General features: G+C 43.1%; 1 protein-coding gene and 1 long non-coding RNA gene across 2 annotated transcripts; both read right to left on the bottom strand.

Annotated features, from left to right (window-relative positions):
- Positions 1-707: 707 nt before the first annotated feature.
- LOC310703988 (visual pigment-like receptor peropsin) lies at positions 708-22,193 on the bottom strand. Its single transcript, XM_083496922.1, has 6 exons — positions 21,271-22,193; positions 16,629-16,834; positions 7,338-7,437; positions 5,839-5,943; positions 4,148-4,371; positions 708-3,603 (listed from the first exon to the last, which is right to left on the bottom strand). The coding sequence occupies exons 1-6, from the start codon at positions 21,572-21,574 to the stop codon at positions 3,160-3,162; spliced, it is 1,383 nt and encodes a 460-aa protein (XP_083353048.1). The 5' UTR covers positions 21,575-22,193; the 3' UTR covers positions 708-3,159.
- A 23-nt stretch (positions 22,194-22,216) lies between these two features.
- On the bottom strand, positions 22,217-25,716 carry LOC310704050. The gene is made up of 3 exons (XR_014524526.1): positions 25,229-25,716; positions 23,407-23,471; positions 22,217-23,276 (listed from the first exon to the last, which is right to left on the bottom strand). It is a non-coding gene; the product is annotated as an uncharacterized lncRNA (long non-coding RNA).
- Positions 25,717-26,244: the final 528 nt, after the last annotated feature.

Here is a 26,244-nt window from a genome sequence, read left to right as displayed (position 1 = left end):
CTTCTGGCGAACCACAGCAGCGCACAGAAATGCCGTTTACCTTCCCACCAGAGCGGTACCTATTTATCTACTTGCACTTTCTGGTGTGATTTTGAACTGCTAGGTGGGCAGGAGCTGGGACCGTGCAACGGGAGCTCATCCTGTCGTGGGGATTCGAACTGCCAACCTGATTGGCAACCCAAGAGGCTCAGTGGTTTAGACCACAGCGCCACCCATGTCCTTAGTTATGGTTATTATGGACCTCACTGGTCTAGCCAGGGACTGTGGCCTTTGGCCCTATACAAACAATGCCTCACATGCAAAGACTGAGGCACAGATCTGGAGGCATTTTCCATACAAAGAAACAATGGGGGAAAGACAGCTTTTGCTGCTAGACCAACAGGTGGGCAACTAAAAGGATAATCTGTCACAGACATAATATGTGAAGCATTGTGTTGAACATCAGGAGGGAGTGACAGGACCATTTTTTTAGCCATCCTATGGCCTCATCATCCTGCTTCAGCTTCCAAGGAAAAGGAAAAGACTTGGCTATTGGCATCATTTGGTTCATTTTGCTTCTGAAATGAACCCAGGATGAAACACACTATATGTATTAGCTTTTCATTAGTCATGGTAATGAAGTCCCTCGAGAAAAAAATCTCCTATTTTCTCCTAAAAATGAATGTGCCCTCAGTTCGTCTATGGCCATGAAAGACATCATAGTCCTCTTTCTTATTGCTTATAAAGTTTATTTGTTTTAAAATTGAAATTAGAGATGATAATCTCAAAACAAACATGCTGAGGGAGGAAAGGAAGGTTTTTTTGTAACCATCCCAAGGAATACAAATAGAAAAATGTACCTTTTGCAAAGACACATTAGGCTCTCCCCCCGCCCCCTCCCTTCATGCCAGTGAGTGTAAAATTCCACAAGTTTTAAAAATGATAATGACCCCCCCCCACACACACACACCACATTTGGTGGTCAAATGTACAAATAGGATTCTATAGGCGCATGAAAAAAGAATATTCCAGAGCACAGATCTTTATCACATGTGCCCACTCATGGATACTGTGCTGTTGTCATGGCAGTCTTTGTATAAAAAGCCAAATGAGAAAGAAAGTTGTTTATATCCATGTTGAAAAAGCTGCACCAGGGCCTGAAATCCATGCCAAATCATTTTAAAAACACAAAGAGATCTCTTTCTCTCTCTTTCTATGGTGAAGCAGTGTGCTTTTCATGGCGCATGACTGCAGGCTCCTGGTCTCACCAATGGCATTTTAAGGGCTCTCTGATAGAAGGGCAAGTAAACCCCTCAAATGCTGACCATAGAGAGACCCTAGGTACACCCCAAAATTTGTATGCCCCAGACTTACTCCTAACTACAACAGCAGTTCCTACTTAGCCTTAGCACCTTTGTATAAATATAAGACCTCTCCTGTGACATTTCTGTTTATTTCACAAAAAATAAAGTATGCCTATTAGGGTTTTGCTGGGGGTTTTCTTCCCCCCTGCATGAACAACACCCCCCTTTTCAGTGGAGAGATAAGCAATACAAATCCCAATCTCTCTCTTTTATTAATATTAGGGTCTTGTCCTGCTTGGCAGAAGGTTTAGAGATAAGATAATTCTATGAGGGCCAAAATAGGGACATAGCATTCAGCTGCATAACTTGCTATTGCTCAAATGATTATAAAGGAGCCTCATTCTTACTGGGATGGCAACCCATGGATGCCACCAGCCTCCCACCAATTATCAGAAGAGTCTCCCCCACTCCCATGTATTTTGGAGCCTTGTTTAAAAAAAGAAGTATGTCTTCCCAGTAAGAATTAGGTTCTTCTGCACCTGCAATTATTTAAGACAAAACAAGGTACATACCTTCCTGCTACATATTAAACTCATTTCTTGGTTTGGTTTGATCTGTTGTGGTTTTGCCATGAAGCTGGTGTTGGCAATTAAGAAAAAATCCTTCTGTGGTAGTTAGTTGATCTCTGATTTTTCTTTTTTTTTAATAGAAAAATGGTTTGTATTATATGGTTTTATGTACAATGGTTGTAAACTGCTGTGATATTTTTTTAGAAGTGGCGGTATATAGATATAATTATAAATCAGTAAAGCTAGGTGAAGCTGCTTCTGAGGACAAAGAGGGACGCCGCTTCCTCGCCTCAATCTGCCTCCTCTACATATTACCCACAATTAGCAGGGCAAAGGTGTCATTTGTATTTGTTAATTCAGGCGGGAAAACATGGTAGCAATAGCAACAGGCATGAAAAGCACCGGGTCGTCAATATGGCGTGCAGGGCAGTTTATTACATCTCACCTGTGGCCTGAGTTTCTGTCAAAGTGGGGCTTTGGGGAAAGAAGTCCAAGAGTCCCATTCAGAAGAGGAACAGGAAGGCCCCTCCTCCCCACTGGCAAGCAGCGCTCGGAAGTAAGTGAATTGATGCATGTTGCCACCTAGAGAGGGCTTTCCCCCATAAGACCGTTAAGTCCAGAGTCTAAAATGACCTAACTGCACCTGCGATTAAGGACTCAGGACTTCGGCTCTAGTGGCTCAGTGACAGCCTTCAGATTTAAGAACAAGGGGTTTGGCTCTCATAACTGCTCTCCGGTAGGCAGCACCTGGGACCTGAAATGTTTAGTCTCCCACAGGGAGTATGTTAAAAGATTATCCACCCTCTGGTGGCTGACTGTGGAGCAGCATTGCAGTGCTATTTCCTGACCGGCCCCTGAGTAAATGCACTGTTGGGAGGACTGCAAGCAAAGTGTATAAAGCCAGGATTTTTAGCAAGAAATAAAACCAACCAAAAAGATATGTAGCTTCTGAATTATATTATTTAGGTGGAGAAAATATGGGCGATTTTGTTTTTCTTTTTTTACATGCCGGTGAATGGAGTTTCCCACAAAAACGTCTTTCACTTGCAGCTGCAGAGGGGGAAACGAATCCCTGCTCAGGCTAGATGTGCTGCTCACCTTTATATTTAATCAGCCACGCAGCAATTTTTATGAGTCTCCCCTATGTACCGCACATGCTTTTAGTGCTGGTTTTATGTGTCCTGCTTCATTGGAAGTCGAGCTGGTATGTCATGTTAAGTGCTAGAGGAAAGGGCAGGGGTGGAAGGAATTGGGGCAGCAGTATCCTGTGGGTTGTGTTCACCGGCTGCACGTTTTGAACAGCCGGGTCACAGCCTGTCGCATTCGATATCAGGGTTGTTGGACGGGGTATCAAAAGCACCAAGATACACCTCCCTGTTGACAGGGGGCGGGGTGTTAGAACGACTCCCCACACCAGAATCAGGACTCAGTGCAGGATGAACCTCTGGCGCGTATTTCTCCTCTCTCTGAGAAGGCGAGTTCTCCTGTTTCTGCTTGAGGTTCTTGAACCGCTTGAGCTTCACGGGGTCCTTGATCTCTTTGGCACAGTGCAGCAAGACGAGGATGTCCTTCCGGAATTTGGAGCTCATTCCAAAGTAGATGATGGGGTTGTAGAAGCTGGCAGATTTCGCAAAAAGGCTGGCGAGGATGCTGGTTAAATTGGGCACAGAGTAACCATAGGCGGACCACATGGAGATGACCGCGTATGGGGACCAGGCTGTGATAAAGGCTGTGCAAATGACTATGGAGACCTAGAGGAGAGAAAACGAGACTTGCCAGTTTCCACTTTCTTGCCCAAGGGATCCCTGTAAAGAAGGTGGTCCTGGAAAACTGGGAGACTTGGATCGTATTTCCAAGTGTCTCATTGGCCCACAGACCTAATAAATAGGTTTCAATCCTCTAGAATTATCTGTCTCTTAGCTACCTCACATTTTAAGGTTGTCTAAGCTTCACAAGTGTTTTATATTAGAAAATTTAGTTTGCCCCTCACAAGCGCTGCATTTCCCAGCACCCTCAACAATTTACAGTTTCAGGATTCTTTTGGGGGAAGTCACGTGCTTTAAATGCATGGTTTGTATTCAGCCACACTGTGTGCATGTGTGTTTGAGAGGAAAGGGGGTGGCAGAGAGAGAAAAGGAGTATCCGTCCCACTTTTGACTTTAGCTCCATCCACCACTGGCCTCAATTCCACCCACCCCTTGTATGCTGCTCTGACTACTTCTCTGAAGGAAATGCAGCCCATGGCTTTTAAAAGTTTCTCCACCCAATGCAGACTAAAGAAAAGCCCAGACTGACCCTTGTGACGCTTCGTTCCATTCGCCTCTGTCTATCAGTTGGGTCACCTGCTCCGCTTAATGCATGGCTCGACTTGACAGTATTGATGATGGACACATAAGCGAAAACCATGACAGACACAGGCAGGAAGAAACAGCAGATGAAAATGGACACTATATAAGACTTGTAGATGGTTGAGAAGTTAGCTTTTGCCCAGTCTATTTCACATGTTCCATACATGCGATCTAGGAAGCAAAATAACTTGGTTAGTCATTCGTTGTTGTTTTTTAAAAAAAGCTTGCTGCGATTTACCAGGTTTAAAATTCATCAAGATTAATTTCTCTTTAGAATTCCAGGTGGAAAAGAAAATTGAAATGTCTTAATGAAGTCCAAAAATTACAGCAGAGTTATTGCTGCAATCTTCACTTTAGTTTAGCTTTCCACCAGAGTAATAAGCAACCACTTATTGCTTAGGGACGCGGGTGGCGCTGTGGTCTAAACCACAGAGCCTAGGTCTTGCCGATCAGAAGGTTGGCGGTTTGAATCCCCACGACAGAGTGAATTCCTGTTGTTCAGTCCCTGCTCCTGCCCACATAGCAGTTTGAAAGCACGTCAAAGTGCAAGTAGATAAATAGGTACTGCTTCGGCAGGATGGTAAATGGCATTTCCGTGTGCTGCTCTGGTTTGCCAGAAGCTGCTTAGTCATGCTGGCCACATGACCTGGAAGCTGTCTGCGGACAAATGCTGGCTCCCTCGGCCTATAGAGCGAGATAAGTGCACAACCCCAGAGTTGTCTGTGACTGGACTTAACTATCAGGGGTACCTTTACCTTTACCTTTAATAAGCAACCACCTGCAACCTGCCCTTTTTAGCACAGAAATGGCAATGGGTTTCATTGCACCACCACCAAAAGTGGCAATAACAAAACAGCCATACACTGTTGTGGGGATGTAAAAATGCACAAGGAAAGAGCTTCCCAGCCTCCTTTGGAGATAGTTTTTCTTGAGTGGGTGAGGCATGAAAGATGCACAATCCAGTGGCGTAGCGTGGGGGGTGCAGGGGGGGCCGGCCGCACTGGGCGCAACATCTGGTGGGGGCGCTCGCTCGCACTCGCAGCTCTCTGCCCCTACCTGGCTCACTCACTCTCTCTCACGGGTTAGGGGGCGCAGATTACTTGCCTTGCCCCGGGTGCTGACAACCCACGCTACGCCACTGGCACAATCACAGTAGTGCTACAGTGCTCCTATGCTGACAAAGTGATCCCCCCACCAACAGGAGTTCCTTTGAAATAGTTCCCACTGAGCAATGCAAAATGCTAAGTTAGAATTTTAAAAATCCATATGGATTTTCAGGATAGATGTGTGACTCTTCCAATGAGATTTAGTTTGGGATTTTGAAGACTAAAAAAATTAAGATTAGTGATGCAATCCTAAATATGTCTATTGGACTCAAAAGTAAGGAAAATAGGGCTTACACTCAGGAAAGTGCATAAAGGGTTGCAGTCTAAATTGTAAAATGGTGATGCCTACGTCTAGAATGCTTAGATCTAGAAAACTGACCTAGATTCCAGCACTATTAGACTAAAATAGTGTAAAAATAATACTTTATTTAAATTGCTCATTGTAGATATTGGTTGTTGTGTTTCCAGATTCCCACACATACTTTAGAGAGAAATTCCCACAAAGACCTTCTCCTAGAGAGAAATTAATTACCTGTGTAACTGCCCCATCCCAGGACTGGAGCTACTGACCAGAAGAAAGCTGCTATCCATATAAGAAAAAGGGCCACATTGATGTTGCTATTGTTGATACAATGCCCTGAAATACACAGCAGAAATTTGGTGCATAACTCATTTTGCTATTGTACACTTAAGGCACACAGTCATAATAAAGAAAAATGGCATGGATACATTTGTGCAACCAGGAATCCTTGTCAGTGGCGTAGCGTGGGTTGTCAGCACCCGGGGCAAGGCAAGTAATTTGCGCCCCCTAACCCGTGGATTTGCGCCCCCTAACCCGTGGATTTGCGCCCCCTAACCCTAACCCCCAGATGTTGTGCCCGGCCCCCCCTGCACCCCCCATGCTACGCCACTGGAGGGACTCCCAAGAAGGTGAAGCGGGACTTCACCCCAGGGTATCTTGGAAGCCCTCGAGGCAGCGACGCTTCCACCCCCTGGAAACAGCAGGAAGGGAGAGCGCTCTTGTGCCCCGGTCCTGCTTTGAGTGCTTCTCATTGACGCGTCTGCTTGGCCACTCACTCTACATGGGCCCTTGTGGCCTTGATCCAGTAGCCGGGTCCTTCTTTGGAAAGAGCGAGCGCCTCCCTCCGCCCCCACCACGCGGAGCTCAGCCTGCACGTGGGCAGGCCCTTTGCGTCACGTGCGCTTGGCACGCTGCTCTCTCCAGCTTCCTCCCGGCCGGGCCAGCGGCTCCACCTCTTTTCCTTTGCCTTTGAGCCGCTTAATTCCCAGCAAGCAATTAGCAGGCTTGCTCCACCTCCTCCTCCTCCCGGCTTTGCTGCTGCTGCTGGGAGGCTCTTTTCCTCCACCGACTGCGCGCTGCACCTTGGAGAGGTTCCCGCTTCCTCGAGGGGGGCCGACCAAACGCGCCCCCCAAAATGTTGCGCCCGGTGCGGCCGGCACCCCTGGCACCCCCCACGCTACGCCACTGATCCTTGTAGATTCCCTACCCTTGATGGAAATATTGGGATTGCAGCCCTTAGGTTGGGAGGTTTTGCTGCAGATTTAATGAACCACAGATTAGCAGTGTTGCCAGAACCATAAACTGTGGTTAATCTTAACAATGGTCAGTTGAAACAAGAAAGCTTCATAAACTATAGTTAAGACTAACTGCATTTTGTCCAGGTTTGGACACAAGGCTTAACTGTGATCAGTCTTGAGTGGAAGCAAAAAACTTCTGAACTACTCCTGGCGCTGATAAAGGAGAAAATGGCAAGTGAGTGTGCACAAGTTTAAGGTTCACTTGCTTGCTACCTTAATGATAAACCATGGTTTATTGTTACAGTCAAATTAGAACAATATGTCTATAAGAGATTCTCTAGAATCAAGGTGGAGGGAATAACCCAGTTTTCTTTTAAAAACATTTAAATTAGGGCAAGTTTGGCCTATTGTGAGAAAGGAATACCTGTGAGACAGGATATCAAGCCTTAATAACACAAAGCCATGCAGTTTGTGTTGTCCAAAATACCTTACCTCTGTCTGGATGACATCCTTTTATATAGCGAGTCACGCTAATCACTGTGAGTGTGTTAATGCTAGCAAGGCCAAACAGCAGTGTCAGAAATCCATCAACCTGGAAAAACAAATAGTAATAGGGTTGTTCCCACATCTAAGTTTCAGAATGCCAGGAGCAATAACAAATATTGGGATGGTGCCAGTGAGCTCATATGTTCTTTAGGGCATACAAGCATCTTAGATATCAGTGAAATATTGAATGTCAGGGAGAGTTATCATCCATATGATCAGTGAACATGTAAGTATCTGAAAACCAGGGATAAATCATGTGGTTGAGGAGTACATTAAATGAACAAGCAAACACATGCTTTAGACACACACTCCTAAGCTCCTGAATTACTGAAATGCAAAATAAAGAATAAAAGTGCATTTAACATTCTGTACAGAGAAAGACTATGAAGCAGTCAATCGAAGTATGCCATTGATTTCAGTGGAAGAGGCTCAGTTAAGTCAGTGGGGCTTGCAAAGTGCTTAACTGTGGATGGACTGTAGCCAAAAGAACTAAGCAGAAATCGAGCAGCTGAAACTCCCTATGCCAGGGAACGATTCACCCGCTAAAATAGCTTAGCTACAATGATCCACACTTGTCTGCCAATCTCCTGGTTGGACAACTGTATACATGGAGCTGCTCATAAAGATAACTCAGAAATTTCAGAATTTAGTTCAGAATTTGGCTGCCAGAATTCTGTCGTGGGTAATTATCGAACTTCTTAGAGTATTTCAATGACTGCCCATTCACTTCAGGTCACACTTCAAAGTGCTCCTGCCTACCTTTAAGGTGCCTTCTCCCATACTATCCTGCCCTTGCAGTAAGGTCTTCTCTAAGAACTGTCACTTGTTGAAGTGTCTTATGCTAGGAAAAGACCTTTACTGTGGTGGTGCTCTGACGGACTGGCATTGACCTTATAGTCCTTTGGGCACAAGGTTTAGACATGATTCTTTCCCCAATGATTAAAAAGCGACTACATATATTTGGTTATCAGTTTCTGTCTCTTAGTTTTACTATGGTTTGTTTTCATTTTTAGGATACTTTATATCTGGTTTTTATTGCATTGTGTTATTGTTGTCCTGCTGTCCATTTGGATTTACATGTTCTTGGAGTTGCGTACTATTTCATTACCCCTATTCTTGTGGTTTTAACAGCAGCTTGACAACGGCGTGCAATTCTTTATCAATAGGGATTTTCAAATAATGCAATGAGCACATTAAAACTTAATGCCAAACCATGGTTTGGTGTTCCAAGAACAATTCTTGATGAACATTGTGTTTGTGGGCTCTTGCCTTCCACAGCAATCATTCTTGGTTTACAGAAAACTATGGTTTGAAGAAATTAAGGAAATCAGCCCTGAGTGCTCACTGGAAGGACAGATTGTTAAGCTGAGACTCCAATTCTTTGGCCACCTCATGAGAAGAGAAGACTCCCTGGAAAAGTCCCTGATGTTGGGAAAGATGGAGGGCACAAGGAGAAGGGGACGGCAGAGGACAAGATGGTTGGATAGTGTTCTCGAAGCTACCAGCATGAGTTTGACTAAACTGCAGGAGACAGTGGAAGATAGAAGTGCCTGGCGTGCTCTGGTCCATGGGGTCACGAAGAGTCGGACACGACTAAATGGCTGAACAACAACAAATGGTTTGAAGAAAATAACAGACTATGACTTTAAATGGCAAAGAACTATCATTTGCTGTAAAATTTTCTAAGTGCTGAGCATGAACAGAGGAGGGAGGGCATAAGCCCAAAACTTATTTAGCTTATTTGACTAGTTTATTTACTCATTTGGTCTGTGTAGTTCTCTTCTTCCATACATACAATAACTGCTCAAAAATCCTACAAATAATATTCCATTAACAAATGGGGACTATTCAAACATTACACCAACAACCTACATTGGTGACTGGAATATTATTTGTTGGATTTTTGAGAAGTTACCATACTTACTGAAGTGTGGAATAAAATAACCACTCAGGCATCTAAACTGGCAAATTAACTCTGACAACTTTACTAAACATCAAGGATGTTTAGCCATTCTCAGTATTGACTCTGTCAGCTCTTCTTACCAATTAGAAAATATTAGCAGATTGTCAGTTTTGCTTCCCATCCCACAATTACATCAATACTGTTGTGGGCAATTTAGAGAGTAACAAATTTTTGTTCACTGATTGCGTGCTAAGACATGAACACAAGGAAGGGTCCCATATTTTAAACTGCAATATGCCCAGAGAACCCTATATCTATATCTCAATGTGCCTTTGCTTGAGGGCAATTCCCGTTTAACTCAAAAGCAATTACTTCCTGGTAAACATGTACAGGGCTGAGCTGCTAAATATGGAATGTATGTTTTTGGGGACTTCAGCTTCAGACAGCAAATTCATTTATTCTCCCAACTCTGGTGCACGTAACAAAAGCCTGACACACAGAAATATAGATGAAGCTTTTTCTGGTATGGATATAAGGGGTGAGAAAAGCTTCACTTGCTAAATTCCTGTATGGAATTCCCAGTACGTTTCCGAGCACAATTCAAAGTGTTGGTGCTGACCTTTAAAGTCCTAAAAGGCCTTGGTCCAGTATATCTGAAGGAGCGTCTCCACCCCCATCGTTCTACCCGGATACTGAGGTCCAGCACTGAGGGCCTTCTGGTGGTTCCCTCACTGCGAGAAGCCAAGTTACAGGGAACCAGGCAGAGGGCCTTCTCGGTAGTGGCGGCTTCCCTGTGGAACGCCCTCCCACCAGATGTCAAAGAGAACAACAACTACCAGACTTTTAGAAGACATCTGAAGGCAGCCCTGTTTAGGGAAGCTTTCAATGTTTGGTGTATCACAGTATTTTAATATTCTTTTGGAAGCCGCCCAGAGTAGCTGGGGAAGCCCAGCCAGATGGGCGGGGTATAAATAATAAATTATTATTATTATTATTATTATTATTATGCTCAGCAAAGGTTTAATACACAGGAACACTTCTCCCTAAAAGTTGATAACCATAGGAAGCCCTTGCCTTTTAGAGGACACACTCCTATCTGAAACCCCAGAGAGCTCCTACTAGTCAGTGTATAAACCTTTTGAGATCAGGACACATCACCGCACCCCTTAAATACTGTGTTCTTGGGGGGCCCTCCTGCAGATACCATTTTATCAGGAGGCGAAGGAATCAACCCACAGCAATTCCTTTCTGTTAAGTGTTAAGACAGGTGCCATCTCTATTGTCTTTTGGGCAGCTTTTGAAGATCTCCCTCTTCCAACATATCTCTAGCCATACCGTTCCAGTATGACTGGCAACTATAAATCCAGGCCCTTCAGACAATGAAAGATCCATGCATGGTAGTCAGACAGCAGCAAATATTCTATTTTAAGACTGACAACACCAGAATTTGTAAAGCAGATTTTTGGGGAGGGAATCCCCCCCCCCACAACCATCTTTCCTATACAGTAGTAGGCAACAGGAAATATTAGTAGGGGAAAAGCTCTCTCCACCCTTTCAGCTTTTGGTTTTGCTCCGTGAGTTTATTTTAAAGAGACTCCATTGTTAATTAACCAGGATGCTGAGGTGAGCTTACACAGCGTGTCTCCTCAGCACTTTTACCACCTGCTTTATCTGTTAATGCTCTTAAGGGCTGTCAGTTCTATGGTTTGGTTGTTATTTATTTCCATCTTATACAAATGTCAGGAATAATGAACTATATATAGGCATGAATCCCCAGGAATACCTGTGCTTCAGCTACTACTTAATTAAGTCTGAGAATCTAATTCTCAACGCCCATTCCATTTAACAATTTCCAGAGGGGTATTCGGGTTAGGCTGCTGTAGCAATACCAACAAATGTTCCTGTGGCACTTTAAAAACTGATTATTATTTATCCAGGGGTCAGACTCTTCGTCCCATCCATGCAGTGTTATCCTGAGTTATAGGTAGATATGGAGGAGAAAACTGATGCATTTGAAGGTGAACCTACATAATTCACAATAATAATAATTAATAATAATAATAATAATAATAATAATTGAAATTTGTACTTTTGGAAATCTTTCAATGAAGATCTTCAATCACGTGGGGAGCTGGCTTCAGGCATGAGGCCCACTGGCAGACCAACACTGCACTACAAAGATGCCTGCAAACATGACATGAGCCTGGTAACATCAACCCTGCTGTGTGGGAACCGCTTGCAGACGACTGCCTGGAGACTGACAGTCAGGTCATGTACCCATAGCAGTGACCAGAGGAGGAATGGCCACTGGGAGGAGGGCAGAGAAAAGAAACACCATGATGCATCTGCAGCAGCACAAGCAGACACCTACCTCAGCCCCAGCTGCAACAAAACATGTCTCCCCCATATTGGTCTCTACAGCCACAGCAGGCGCTGTAACCTTCCAAAAGTTTGATTTCACCTCCAAAGGTGCATCCTCCATGGTCTCCCAGGACATATGGATGCCAACCAACGATACTTCCCTCTTGTTTCCCAGTGGCTCCTTTTTGGCAATAGTCCTGTTGCCGCTCAACGCCTGAGTTCTCTATTAGGAGTGATAAGGACCACCAGAATCCCAAACGCTGCTCACGGAACACTACTTTCATGAACAAATGTGTTTTGGTAACTCACGATATGAGAAGACTCACCAGATGAGACATACGTGGAATACCAACATCACTGTGAGCGCAACTCTAAAACATGTTGCTTACTCAGATGTAAGTCCCACAATATTATGTGAGGCTGCTCCCTAGTATGAGCATTTAGGATTGTAGTCTGTGTGCATTTTGATGCTTCGGGGGATTCTTTAAAAGTCAGTCTGAGTTTCAGTCAGTTCCCTTGCAGCTGACATGACTAATTAATCCATGTTGGCAGCCTCTGCCAAGGCAAAAGGTTAAACACGTCCAGGGAATGAACTGTTTCTTGAGGACCGCTGGGTCAGTTTTGACGCATGCTAGCAGGGTGGACTGAGGAGATAAATAGAGTACTTCTATCAACTTCGGCTGATACACCAGCTACAACCATCCAGCAGGATAGAGAAAGCCTGGCCACAGTTACCCATGCTCTGGTATTTAGACTACAGCAATGCATTGTGGGTGGTGTTGCCTTTCTTTTTTAAAAAAAAGTCTAGAAACTGCAGGTGGTTCAATGTAGGCTACAGTACTGTTAACTAGGACTTTGTCTCTCACTGCCAATGTTTCTTCAGCTCCATAGGCCCCCAGTCTGTCCGCGGTTTCAACTTAAAGTGCTCATCTAAAGGTTACAGAGCCCTTAATTTCTTGGAACCTAAATGATTACCTTCTCTTATATATGCATGCTCTCCTTAGAGGCTGTGGTCTATGTTCCCCTCCAAGTAAAGTGGGTAGTGACTAAGGAAAAGGACTTCTTGGTGGTAGCACCTCGGCTATGGAATAGCCGCCCCTTGGAGACTCATCTGGAACTTTATCCAACGACTTTTCAGCACCAAATGAAGACTTTTTTATTCTCCTGGGTTTATATTTATTTAGTTGATTTGTATTATCGTCTTTTTTCACAAACCACAGAGCAGTTTGCAGAAGAATCAAACAAGGCAAAAACAATGCATAAAATCCCACTAAAAACCCACAACCCTAAATGCAAAACATAGCAACCCACAACGGTTTACTAACTGCAGCAGAAACAAACCTTGTACTGCACACTAGAGCTCCTGGCCCTCCTGTCTGATCCTCTTTGGTGATCTTAAGAGCCTTTTAAAACCTCAAATGTTCGCATGTATTCCTAGTCCTCTGGCTACAACAGATGGTCCTGGCTCCCTTTCTATCTTCCCCATCTCTCTTGGGCTGCCAACTGGCTAGAATTATATTGGCCCAGACGGAATTTAATCCTCAATGCTTGTTGCTGGAACAGCAGTTTGTAAATCCATGTGCATGTTAGTCAGTGTTCCTTGCTGTTCACTGTAAAGTAGTTAAGGTGTACAGAATGTATTGAGTCATGAGCGTTCCTGCCGCAGTAAACAAATTAGGCCACAATCCAGTGCAGATGTAGGTGGATTTTAAGGCCCCACTATTCCCGAAATCTTCTTTTTTCAACCTTTTCATTTATTGTCACCACAGGCCTCTTTCTATTGCATGTCTTAACACTGCTATTTTAAATAAATCCATTAGTGAGATCCATTTTCAAAGCACCAGCTGATTTCCTTTATGGGGGAAAACACTGAACATACTCAGAAGCACTGTACCTGTAGGTACTTCCTCTATTCTGTACCAGACAGAATCCTTTCCAGCTCTATATTCTGAACTCAGTACTAATAGAGAATCTGTTCCCATTTTGAAGGAATATTTAGCCATGCAGCCTAATCCTGTGCAGGTTTACTCAGATGTAATTTCCTCACTGAGTTTAATGGGACCTTAGATTTTCTGGAGATGGCCCTGGCCTCTCCAGCCAGATCCGGTCAGGGTGCCATAAGAAGAGCCCGCTTAGATCAGACCAAGGCAGTGAGCAGTGAGGTGGCAAGTTTGCAGGTGGCATTAAATTATTCAGGGTTTGTAAAACAAAGCAAAAAACAGGGTTACAAAGAGCTTTGAAAGGATTTCTCCAAACTAGATATATATGGGCAATAAAATGGCAATTGTGGTTCAATGGAACTAAGAGTTAAAGAGGTGCACATTGCAGCAAAAATCACTAAGCGGTAACTGACCAGAGAACTTGGGGTAGTTGTGGCTCTCTCAGTGAAAATATAGTCTGTGACAGCTATGAAACTGGCAAATTACATGGTAGGAATCATCAGGAAAGGGATTGGAAAAATAAAACTGCCAATATTGTAATGCCTTCATACAAATCTATGGTGTGACACAGTGATCACATCTCAAAAAGGATTATTGTAGAGATGGAAAGGTGCAGCCAGGTTGATCAGGAGCCTGGAGCAACTCCCCTATTGGAAAAGATTGCATTGCTTGGAGACTTTTAGGTCAGAAAGTAAGGTGGAAGGACACACATGATAGAGGTGTATAAAATTAGACGTGTAAAGAAATGAATTATGCATGGTGTGGCTAGAGAGAAGTTTTTATTCCTCATAACATCTGAACCCAGCGAAGTTCAAGATTTAGGGAAGTACTTCTTTACACCTCATTATTAAACGATGGAATTTGCTACCACAATATGTGGTGACAGCTATCGACTCAGATGGCTCTAGAAGAAAAGTAGACAAATTCATAGAGAATAAGAAGGCCACTATTCATGATGGCAACACGCTGCCTCCAGGGTACCAGTTGCTGGGGGATAGCAGTGTGAGAGAGCTATTGCTCTCATGTCCAGCTTGGAGGCTACCCATAGGCATCTGGTTTTCCGCTGTGGGAAACAGGGTACAAAAGTACCGTAGGCCATTGGGCTGATCTACCAGGGATGATGATGATTTAGATCACCATCCTGTTTCCCAGCCTACACTGGGTGTTCATGGTTCACTATTGTGTACCTTGTGTACCATTCTATTGTGTAGAATCACTTATTCAACCCTTGATGGTCAAAAACTTACTATTCACGTTTCACCTCACCCTCAGCAACATCTCCTTATATTAGAGTTTGCAAACAGAATTAGCACTCTTCATTTCTGGTGAAATGAATGCTTAGGACACTCTTCCCAAACCACTGAACAAATGAATTTCACTCCTATGTATATAAAGTTTGTTTGGCAAGTATCACACACATCAAGTATTAGGTATTTTAAATTAAGGGCAGAAATGTGTTTCTATACATGTAAAGCCAAATTGTAAATTCTGGTGTGGTTTATTTTCCTTCAAAATATTACCAGTGATTTCAGTATTGGTCATTTCATAGAAATCTGATGGCATACTGTGACTGCACGTTCTGAAGTCTGTTAACACAATTTTAGTTTCCTCTTTGCAGGTTAGAAAAATAATTAAAAATGGAATGTTGTTGTTGGCAAAAGTTTGTTTTGTGAAGCCAGAGTTCTAGTCAAAATGACAGCCAAACAAACACTGACAGCAGAAAGACATAATTTTTCTGTCACCTGATATATCTGGCATACCTCTCAACAAATTAGGTGGCAATTAACTCATGCTACACTTTTAAGAAATGTTGGCAAAAACATTTCTTCTTTAATTTAAATGTGGACAACGTTCTTCATATGTTCTGTTTAAAGCTCTGTTGTGGACATGCATTTGTTTTAATAAAATATTTACACAGTCACTTGACTAACATTTTTGCATGAAAATTGAATAAAGGGGCATTTGTTTCAGCATCTCTGCCCAAAATGTGGCCCAATTTGGATTTCCATTACCTGCTAAATGGTCTCAGAAACACTATCCTTCAGTTTTTACAGGCAAAATGGAGCCAGAAGTTGACTATAAAATGAATAATCCAAAGGAAAGTGTAATCCCGAATTCAGCTCAGTTACAAAAGAGAGTGCAAACCTGCACTCAATTCAATTGCCTAAATCTTACTGGATATTTTACTGATTGATTGATTGATTTGATTTGGGATCAGTGGGATTTAAGCTGCCTAACTGTGTGCAGGCCTGTAGCCTAACTGTGTACAGGATTGCAGCCAACTGACAACTTTCCCATGGGGGGGGGGGAGATTACATGGTACCTATAGCTGAAAATTGAAGGCCAGTGTTCTGGTACTGCAGCGTCCCAGTGAACATCAGTGTCATCTGGATATCCAAAAGTTACGTTATCTCCTGCTGGTCTCCCAAGCTTTGAGCAGAGAGGTCAATGATTTTTCATTGCACCTTTTAAAATTTATTTATTTATTTAGCTGGACCAGCTCCAACTTTTTTTCCACCAAAGGAAGCACTTGTAAATGCTGGAGTAAATCCACCCCTCTCTTTCCCACATTGATCTTGATTTAGCACAGAGTGCACCCAACAGAGCCTCACCGACGTATATCATGACCTGCCAAGTACTTGATGACCTCTCCTCCCATTTTTTTATTGCACATCAGGGAGGGGAAAAATAAATGGGAAGTTTACTGAATGCTGGATACTTGTATGTAGTTGGTGAAAGGTATTCGGTTTAGTGATTCACAACTTATGCAGCACTAGTATGGCATTATATCTGCCCTAACCACTTAACGAGGGTTTGTAAACCAGCTTCCAATTAATGAATAAGATGCAGGACATGGTTAGCATTGGTGTAGATGTAACACTAATCCATGATTAAAGTGACAAGGGAAGAAAGGTGGTTGAATTTGCTCTGGAGAGGTGAGGAGGGAATGCATTGTGTCTGTACTAGGCCATGGATTATATGATATTTATGTTTCATGACTGACTGGCCGAGCCACAGAAATTTAGTTCTTACCTGACAAGTCCATATGGATGTGATCAGAAATCCATCATCTCTGAATACGTTGAAGATTTCAATGATCCCACGGGAATAACCAAAGACAGACACACTGGCATCAGATACAGCTAGGTTAAATGTCAAGTAGTCCGTGGGCTGAAGGGTAGCCCGCTGTCTATAGAGTACAAAAATTACAATGCTGTTCCCAAACCAAGACATCCAACCTGGAAAATAAAAGGAAATGCTCAGAATGAAAAGCTGCAAAAAGCAGCCCTTGTCAAGTAGGAAACACTTCACAGCACGAACACACAACATTATAATTATTGCAGCTTCTACACTGGAACCTTGTAGTGCTGCAATCAGCTGAACGTAAGTGAGGAATGGGACTGTGTGTTCCTCTTATTTGCTTTTTAATGAACATGCAAGAATATGTTGTGGTACCTTAAAAAGTAACAAACTGTATAATAGCATACGTGTTGGTGAGAAGGGCGAGGTCAGAAGGAAATTAAATGCATGCAGTACTGATGGCCACTTGCATTGTTAAAGCCAGCTGTTCAAGAGCAGTTGACAATAAGTTTGTGAAGGATCCATAGTCAAGCCTTACCAATAGCCCATTGAACATCATAGGACTTAGTTCTCAGTAGATAATGGTTAGGATTGTGTCATGCTTAATGAGATCACCAGGGACATGCCCTCAGGCCTCAGATTTCGCCCTGAAATCAAGGTCTGGGATGCCCCTGACCAGGGAACCCTATAGAGGAGATAGGAGCATACCATTAAAATAAATGCATGTACCGTAACTTCTTCACAGACATAGGAAAATAATACTGGTAGACTGATGGATAAGATGGTCATACTAGCAAAAGTAGTTTCTTCAAGAAGCATTGCTTGAAGGGTCAAAGAGACTTGGCAAAGGCAGGATTTAGAAAGTTTCACCACAGGGTTGAGGGACCTTTGCCCATCTGAGTGCCAGATTCCATCATGCAGAAGCCTTTGAAGGCCATGTTGGTGGGAGAGATCAGAGGAGGGAGAGCTCATAGTGGGGCAGATCAGAAGCAAAAGTGCATGAAGTCATGGAAAGGGCTCTTACCTTTGTACAGTGGGCTACATTCTAGCCGTGAAAAAGATAGAGGTTTCCATGTGCATCTTTTTCCAGCAAGGCAAGCAAAGAGGCCTCATTGCAGATCAAAGACCCATTCCAGCCTGGGAGAAGCACTCAAGAGGGCACAGAGCTGGGCCAGTGAGGACTGTGGCATGGACAAGGAAGGGCTGGATGAGGAGGCCTGAAGGGCTGCATCCTGCACCCAGGCTGGAGGTTCCCCACCCTTACTCTGCAGCATCAATCTGCAGATGGGGACCATCTGTTTATCAAGAGGCTTTCAACCCACTGGACATGTAACCATTTTCCTTTCCTTTTTTGAATTGGGCATCCTTGAGTATATCTGAAGATAATTTTAAGAACACAAGGAAAGCCTGGTATGATCAGACCAAAGGTCCATTGAGTCCAGCATCCTGCTCTTACTGTGGCCAACAAGATGCTTTCGAGAAGCCCACAAGCAGGACAAGAGAGCACTCTCCCCACTTGGGGTTCCCAGAAAGCGCCATTCAGAGTCATACTCAGAGGCGCCAGCTTGTAAAGGCAATGGGGGGGGCAGCATTGTGTGTGTGATGTCATTACATTAGGGGCGGAGACAAACACAGCGGTCACATGGCTCAATGGGCGGCAGTTCCTCTTTCGCCGGCTCTTGGTCCTTTGACCCTCCTCTGCAGCAGGATTTAACTCATTACTGAATGTATTTTAAAAGGTAACTATCGTCAAACAAGGAAAATAAAAAATACCAACACAATTTTGTGATTTTACAAAGCATAATATAACTAATAATTTTCTTAAATTATTGGGGGGGCAGAGCCCCCCCAAACGAATTTTTGAGGGGGCTCGGGCCCCCTCAGGCCCCATGGAGTCGGCGCCTATGGTCATACTGCCTCCAACGCTGCAGGGAGAAGATAGTCACTGTGGCTCATAGTCTCTGATAGCTTTATCCTCCGTGAATTTGTCTAGCCCTCTGTCATGTGACTGGTTTTCTCTTCTTTCTCCACAATTCTGCTTTGTTTTTTGTTTAAAGAGGAAGTGACACATATACAAACAATCAGCAAATACAGACTTTCAGGTTTAATTTTTGTGTTCATTTTTTATGACTTTCTAGTTCGTTATGTTTTCCACACGCCCATCCAGACTGAAGAAGATGAAGATTGTGGTTGTGCAACGTTAAGACAAGCAAACTGCTCAAACTCCAGTTAAGACAAATCAAGGAACATCGTTACTTCAGTAAGTACTGGTTATGTGCTAGAACAACAATTAAGCACATTTAAACAAACATAGTGCACTAATGACACTTAAAGCCCTAATTACTTAGCAGCTGATGATTACAAGGACAAAAAAAAGGTTTTAAACTAAGAGGTGGTTGTCAGTGGCAATTAAACATTAGGGAGCACCTCCTATAAAATTCTGCCAGTGATGCATTAGAATCTTCTTCTTATTTATCTATTTAACAGGATTTATATACCACTTAATCATCAAAACCTCCAATTGGTTTACACAAATGTATTTCAAACTTGTACCTTTCTGAATCTGGCAATGGAGTTCTCTGATCAAAAAATGTTTTCAAAAATGCACATATTGGGGACATGTGCATAAAATGTATATATTAGTGAAAACAGTTTACAAAAATGCATTATACATATTGCATACAGAAATGTACTGGACAAAATTGCATACATAAGGTGAATATTGGGAGAAATCTGCAGTGAAATGCTGATCAGGTCTCATGAGGACTTTTAAAATTTAATTTCACAAACTGATGCAGAGATAGGGAGAACGGAAGAGTAGAAAAATGTGAAACTGAGAGAAACTGAAGTTGACAGATTCATCTATTCCTACCATAGTAAGGCCAACATCTTGGATGGTTTACAACCAGTGGCGTAGCGTGGGGGGTGCAGGGGGGGCCGGCCGCACCGGGCGCAACATTGGGGGGGGGGGCGCTCGCACTTGCAGCTCTCTGCCCCTAGGGCAGAGGGGGCGCAAATTACTTGCCTTGCCCCGGGTGCTGACAACCCACGCTACGCCACTGTTTACAACACACTACATTGTGTTGGAGGTGCTCCTTCTGCTAAACACAGGTGAGAGGTGAGGTTAGGAGACAGCATTCCAAACTGTTTGCCATGACACTTTAGTGTGTCAGTTGCAGTGTGTATGTCTGTCACGCGAACGCTCCCCGTGCTCCTCCCAGGGCTGGAAAGCGGTTGGTTTAACCTCCAGTTTGCTAGTAAAACTGAATTACGGTACTGTGTCGTGAAATGATGTATGTCTAAAAAGTGTCACCAACACGAAATGTTTGGAAAGCTCTGGGTTAGGGCAATGGGTATTCATATTCTCTGTGTGAATTAATTTTAACAAAGCACTCCTATATCAGAAGAGAAACACTTCAGTTTTGAATTATTGTATTCATGTGTAAAACAAAGTTCTAATCAGCTAAAGTAAAAAAGAAAAAGTAGAAAAGAAAAGAACAATTCAACCAGCTGTCCTCCCGGTGTTAAAATTGTAGGAGAAACTGCATCAATAATTTTGACCATTGCCTTAGAAAACACATATTTAGTTCACTAATACCGATGTAGAACGTTATCTAGCAACTTCGGGATATCGAATGCATTAAAAATTAAGAATTAAGAAGATTCTGCTCTTACTCTTAATAGTGTCTCTCTTATTTAAAATGTTTAAAATCTTGACACTAGGACTCTCTAAAATATTGGGTCTATAAGAACAGTGATATTCCTATGATAGGCCTCAGCTATTCACCAGCTTGTTATATTACAGGGTCAGTATCTTAAAGGGGGGGAAATGCAGCACTGCTGTTTTATTATTAAGTAAGCACAGGAGTGCCAGTATGTTCAAACTTCTGTACTCAAATGTCTAGAGTTTAATAATGCTTGTAACAGTAAATGTTACACAGTGTAGATTACTTTTTTGAATGCAGAAACAGCTTAAAGTCTTACAAATTTAACAGGGCAAATGGCATAATTTATTAGTCTTTTATTGTTCCACAATATTTTTATATTTGCTGCAACAGACTAACACAGTAATCACCCTGGAAATTATCAGCTACATACATCACACACAAACTTTAATAAACTGAATTATTTTTAGCATGCAAAGCAAATACATCTTTTAGTTAGCAAGAGGTAGAGTATTGGAACAGTAAATAAGTGACAGCAGTATTTTGCTAGAATAATATGAGGTCATCTATTTCCGCACATGATTCTTCTCCCATCCATTTTATTTCTTTGCCAAAGAATCTTCAACTGCACTTTAGTAGAGGAGCAGCTTGGATTATATGTAGGCTGGTTAACCCCAAGTATTTGGACTCAAGCCATTTTAATCCCTTTGAAATGAATGGGAGCTAATCCAGTTAAAGTCCAGTATTTCATCTTACCTGGACTGGACTTAACAATATTGTCTTCCCCTCCCCGCTTCCAAATGTTTCAATGTTTTCTTTAGTAAAAATGCACCACTGTTCTGTTTCAATAAGAGCTGCAACTAATTAGGCTCAACAGAAGTCCCTGTGAATTTTGCAGGCATGCTTAATCCATAAATCCATATACATACCCAGAGCCAGTAGATAGAAGCCAATGATCTTCTCTCCTTGTTCTGAGACAGGAGCGTCTTTGTTCAAAAAGGAGATATTGTTGTTTCTCCATGGTGCCTGAGGGGAACTCTGAAAAGACATTTTCTGTAGTTTCTGACCCAGAACTTGCCCTTTCCCCAGGTCCTGGTGCAAAGAGAAAGAAACCGACCTGTGCCGTCCCGAAACCTCCGATCGCTCTCTTTCTATGGAGCCCCGAGACTGATAAGGCAGAGGGGAATCTAAGGCGACAAGTAGCAGCTTTGCAGCCTGCTGGCCTGCTTGCATTTGCTAATCCTATCTATTAATACTGGTGATCACCAATCTGTGACTAGACAAAGACCCTGGCGCTTTGTCATTTACCTGGGGCTAAAGTATGCAGATGGTCACTTCAGCATGTAAAACTGTGGCATCAAAAAATGGAGGTCAGCTTGAGAAAAAATATGTAGTAGGTAAAAATCAGGCTTACAATATGAAAACACAAGGTGCCCACATTCATTATGTGCAGAGACACATAGCCATAAATTGTTCTGAAGGAATTTCATCATCATAACAACAGCAACAATAATACCCCAGCCACCTGGGCAGCTTCCAGCATGTATAAAAATGTAATATAACATCGAACATTAAAACCTTTCCAATACAGGACTGCCTTCAGATGTCTTCTAAAGGTTGTACAGTCATACCTTGGAAGTCAAACGGAATCCGTTCCGGAAGCCCGTTCGACTTCCAAAACGTTCAGAAACCAAAGCACGGCTTCTGATTGGCTGTAGGAAGCTCCTGCATCTCCTTGACATCTGAGGGGAGGGCATTCCACAAGGAGGGTGCCACTGCTGAGAAGGCTCTCTGCCTGGTTCCCTATAACTTCACTTCTCTCAGTGAGGGAACTGCCAGAACGCCCTGGGAGCGGAACAAATTAAGTTCTTAACCCAAGGTACCACTGTACCACCCAAATAAGACATTTTGGTGTTTTGTAAAAGAGATTGAAATACTAAGCACCCTCAAGTTACATAACAACATAGTTCCCTTGTTGAACAAGCTACATGAATAGCCCTTAATATTTGTATTTTGGAAAAATGACCTCCAACTTTTGGGCATCCACCTCCCCCCCCCCTTCCAACACGATGGGAAAGGAATCAGCAGTGCAGTTTCTGGGAAATCAAACTGAGGTTTGGCTTAGCATTGGGTCGCCCCTGGTTCTTTTGTGTGCTCGCCAAAAGAATTGTTTATGGAACGCAGGCATTTAGGCCATGTGGTAAAGAATATGAATTTCATCACAAGGCATTATTTCATCACAGCTCAATAGATGCATCGTTATGTCACAGACAGGATATAAGTATTTTGTGTACTTATAAGATTTTTGGCACATCATACTGGCTGGCAATTTGAAGCAACCAGCTTTCTGCCAATATAAAGCAAATATAACATTTTATAACCAAACCAATAGTGCAGCCTTTGTATGCGAGAGCTTTTACTCCGAAAGGTACACGACTAATACTGAAGTACTCAGAAGCCATTAGCCTTTTAGTAATTAGAAAGACACTAATAATCTTGTTCAACAAGCTAAATTATTCACTGGAAAATCCCCCCCCCCCTCATACTGGGATATGTTGCTATGAGCCATGATGTCCCTTTAGGCTTTGGTATAGACAGGTTACTGAAGGCAGGGAGCAGTGATGCCCATATACCTGCAGAAACATTTGGTTCCAAGCATCTGAAATGTTCTTTGAGTCACACATGAACACAGTTTTGACTAGTTTGGCAGCACTACCAACAAGTTAGGGGGAGGGACGTGGCATCATGGCAGCCTTCTGCACCTCCTTTTTCAAAGCCAACTGCCATTGTAACAATCATGGCCAGTGAGTATTTTGATCACCTTTCCCCTTCACTGTTGAGGTTTTGACCAGGGCTGCATTTGCTGCCTGTCCTCATCCCGGCATTCATGGGCAACCTAGGGTTTATTTCTAGCCTTCCTTACAGCACAAATCCTCTTCTGTGGGAAGGACAGAAAGAGAAAAACAACAACAAACGAATATAAGCTTAACTTGTTTTAACAATGTCAACATAGCAATAGGACATGGGGAATATTTTCAGACTTAGAAACAACAACGAACGTTTACTCACATTTTTGATAAACTGTATGAGTAGACTTCTTGTGCTAACATCAGAAATGGTTCGTGAACTTCTGAATGGAACAGAATAACAGAAAATCGCTTTTCATTTGGAAAACCATGTGTACCTTAAAGAAGAGTTCCACACTTGGAGAAGGGACTAGATTACCCCCGAGGCCCCTTCCAACTCTACAGTTCTAGCCCCTTCAATTTATCCTTTAGATCAGAGTGCCCTCTAGAGTCTTGTAGCATTTTATGCAGTCCTCTGATTGTCAGTTCCCTTTCCCAAATCCTGCTTGGTTCCTAAATTAAGACTCTCTCTCTCTCTGGGTGCAATGAAGAGCTTCAACCAGACTTGTACACTTTCTTTATTGTGCTCTCAATAAGAAGTCTTCCTCCAAAGACAAAAAGGTTTTGAATAAACACCGCCAAAGGGTAACAAACACCATATAAGCCAAATGTCAATCCCTTCCAATAAAAATGGCCACAGTTGAAAAGTGCTGGAAATTGACACATTAAGCCTTTTTACTGTTAAACAAGCATGTGATTATTTTTTTCTGTGTAAACTATTATTCATTTAGAAAATTAATAAACTGCTTGATCCAACTACATAAAAACAAGACTCAAATATACAGGGGTACAGAGTTACAGAAGAACAAGCACCATGTATCTTAACAGGCATGTGGTTTAAGGGGTGGGAGCTGCATAGGTAAAGGTAAAGGGACCCCTGACCATTAGGTCCAGTCGTGACCGACTCTGGGTTTGCGGCGCTCATCTCGCTTTATTGGCAGAGGGAGCCGGCGTACAGTTTCCAGGTCATGTGGCCAGCATGACTAAGCCGCTTCTGGCGAACCAGAGCAGCTCACAGGAACCCTGTTTACCTTCCCGCCGGAGCGGTACCTATTTATCCACTTGCACTTTGACGTGCTTTTGAACTGCTAGGTTGGCAGGAGCAGGGACCGAGCAACTGGAGCTCACCCTGTTGCGGGGAATTGAACCGCCGACCTTCTGATTGGCAAGCCCTAGGCTCTGTGGTTTAACAGTGCCACCCGTGTCCCTGGGAGCTGCATATCACACTTTAAAACTCCTGTGTGGATCCACCCTCACTGACCAGCTCCAATTCTTCTGGATTGGAGAACTACTTTGGGCCAAGTGGTTTGAATGAGGCTGGGTGGGACATCTCTCATGGATGCTTTTGTGATTCCTGCATTGCATGGGGTTGGGATAGATGACCCTTTAAGTCCCTTCCAACTCTACAATTCTCATTCTATCATGAGAAAACCGGCATTAGAAAAGCTGCCCTCTTAGCCTGCATTTTGATCTGCCCAGCCTTACAACAAAGAAAGCAAACATCCAGTGAGTGGGCTTTTGGTCAAAGCTTCTTTAGCAGCAGGAGAGGTACAGTGGTGCTGGTGATGATGATGATGGAGGGCGAGATCAAAGCTTGACTTGGCTGCAGAGATTTAAAAGCAAGCTCCACAGGCGACTGCCTCTGCCTTGGAAGACAGCCCTGCACCTTCCTACCTCAGGAAGCCTCATGGAGCAGCTCCACCCTGCACCCTCTTCCCTGTAGGCACCTTGCACCCATGGGGTAAAACAGCCTTGCCTGGTGGCGTTACGAAACGACCCCTCTGCAGTGCCACAAATCCAACTCAATGGTGTAACACTGGAAAGGGTCGATCACTACCTGGGCGGTTATCTTTCCACAAGGGCCAACATTGATGCCGAAATGCAGCATCGCCTGAGCTGTGCAAGTGCAGCTTTCTCTTGAAGACAGGGACATTCGCAGGGAAACCAAAATGATTGCTTACAAAGCTATTGTACTACCAACATTACTGTATGATTGTGAAACATGGACCACTTATAAAAGCCATCTCCTTGAAAGATTCCATCAACAGTGTCTCCGAAAATTTTTACACATCACTTGGGAAGAAAGGTGAACTAATGTCAGTGTACAGGATGAAGCAAAGATCACCAGTGATTGTTCAACATCAACTTCGTTGGACTGGTCATGTTGTTCGGATGCCTGATTATCATCTTACAAAGCAACTACTCATCATGGCAAGAAAAATTGATGGACTCTGCAGAACTGGCAAAACTGACATATAAGCTATGGGACAAGGATAACTGTGACTTCAAAGATGAATGGGAACCCTTTACAAAGTATTTGAAGACGCAACAAAGCGAACTGGACTCCTTGGCAGGCTTTGAATAAACAGTCACAAACTTTTTTATTGATGATAATCAGCTAAATAGTTTGAGGATCTATATAACTGTGTAACATGCAGAAAACAGCATTCTTAAAGAAATCAAAGACTGGAACTGGGGGGGTGGGGGGTGGGTTTTGTGCGGGAGTGTGGGGGGAGGGAGGAAAAATGGGGAAAAAATAAGGATGATATGTTTCTGGATAATATGTTTTGTTTTAATTTTGAATATAAAAAAAAGTTTTAAAAAAAACAAAGCAACTACTCTATTCCAAACATAAAAATGGAAAGAATAATGCTGGTGGTTAACAAAAGAGGTTCAAAGACTATCTCAAGGCCAATCTAAAAAAATGTAGTATAAACACTGACAACTGGGAAACACTAGCCTGCAAGCGCTCCAGTTGGTGAACAGCCTTTACAGAAGGTGTCATGGGCTTTGAATTACAGATAGGTAGCCGTGTTGGTCTGCCATAGTCAAAATAAAAAAGTTCCTTCCAGTAGCACCTTAAAGACCAACTAAGTTAGTTCTTGGTATGAGCTTTCGTGTGCATGCACACTTCTTCAGATACCTGAAGATGATACCTTCAGGTATCTGAAGAAGTGTGCATGCACACGAAAGCTCATACCAAGAACTAACTTAGTT

This window comes from Podarcis liolepis, assembly GCF_965112155.1.
Source record: "Podarcis liolepis genome assembly, chromosome: 3".
NCBI classification, from domain to species: Eukaryota; Metazoa; Chordata; class Lepidosauria; order Squamata; family Lacertidae; genus Podarcis; species Podarcis liolepis.
The sequence above is the reverse complement of the archived record's forward strand: the minus strand, read 5'-3'. Positions and strand labels throughout refer to the sequence as shown.

What these genes read in the sequence shown, in the direction of transcription:
- LOC310703988 (XM_083496922.1), bottom strand. Translation starts at nt 21,574, where the DNA reads ATGCAAGCAGGCCAGCAGGCTGCAAAGCTGCTACTTGTCGCCTTAGAT. An exon ending in CTTCTATCTACTGGCTCTGG is followed by an intron (nt 16,835 to 21,270) that starts GTATGTATATGG and finishes TTTATTTTCCAG; the next exon opens with GTTGGATGTCTTGGTTTGGG. An exon ending in AGGATGTCATCCAGACAGAG is followed by an intron (nt 5,944 to 7,337) that starts GTAAGGTATTTT and finishes TGTGTATTTCAG; the next exon opens with GGCATTGTATCAACAATAGC.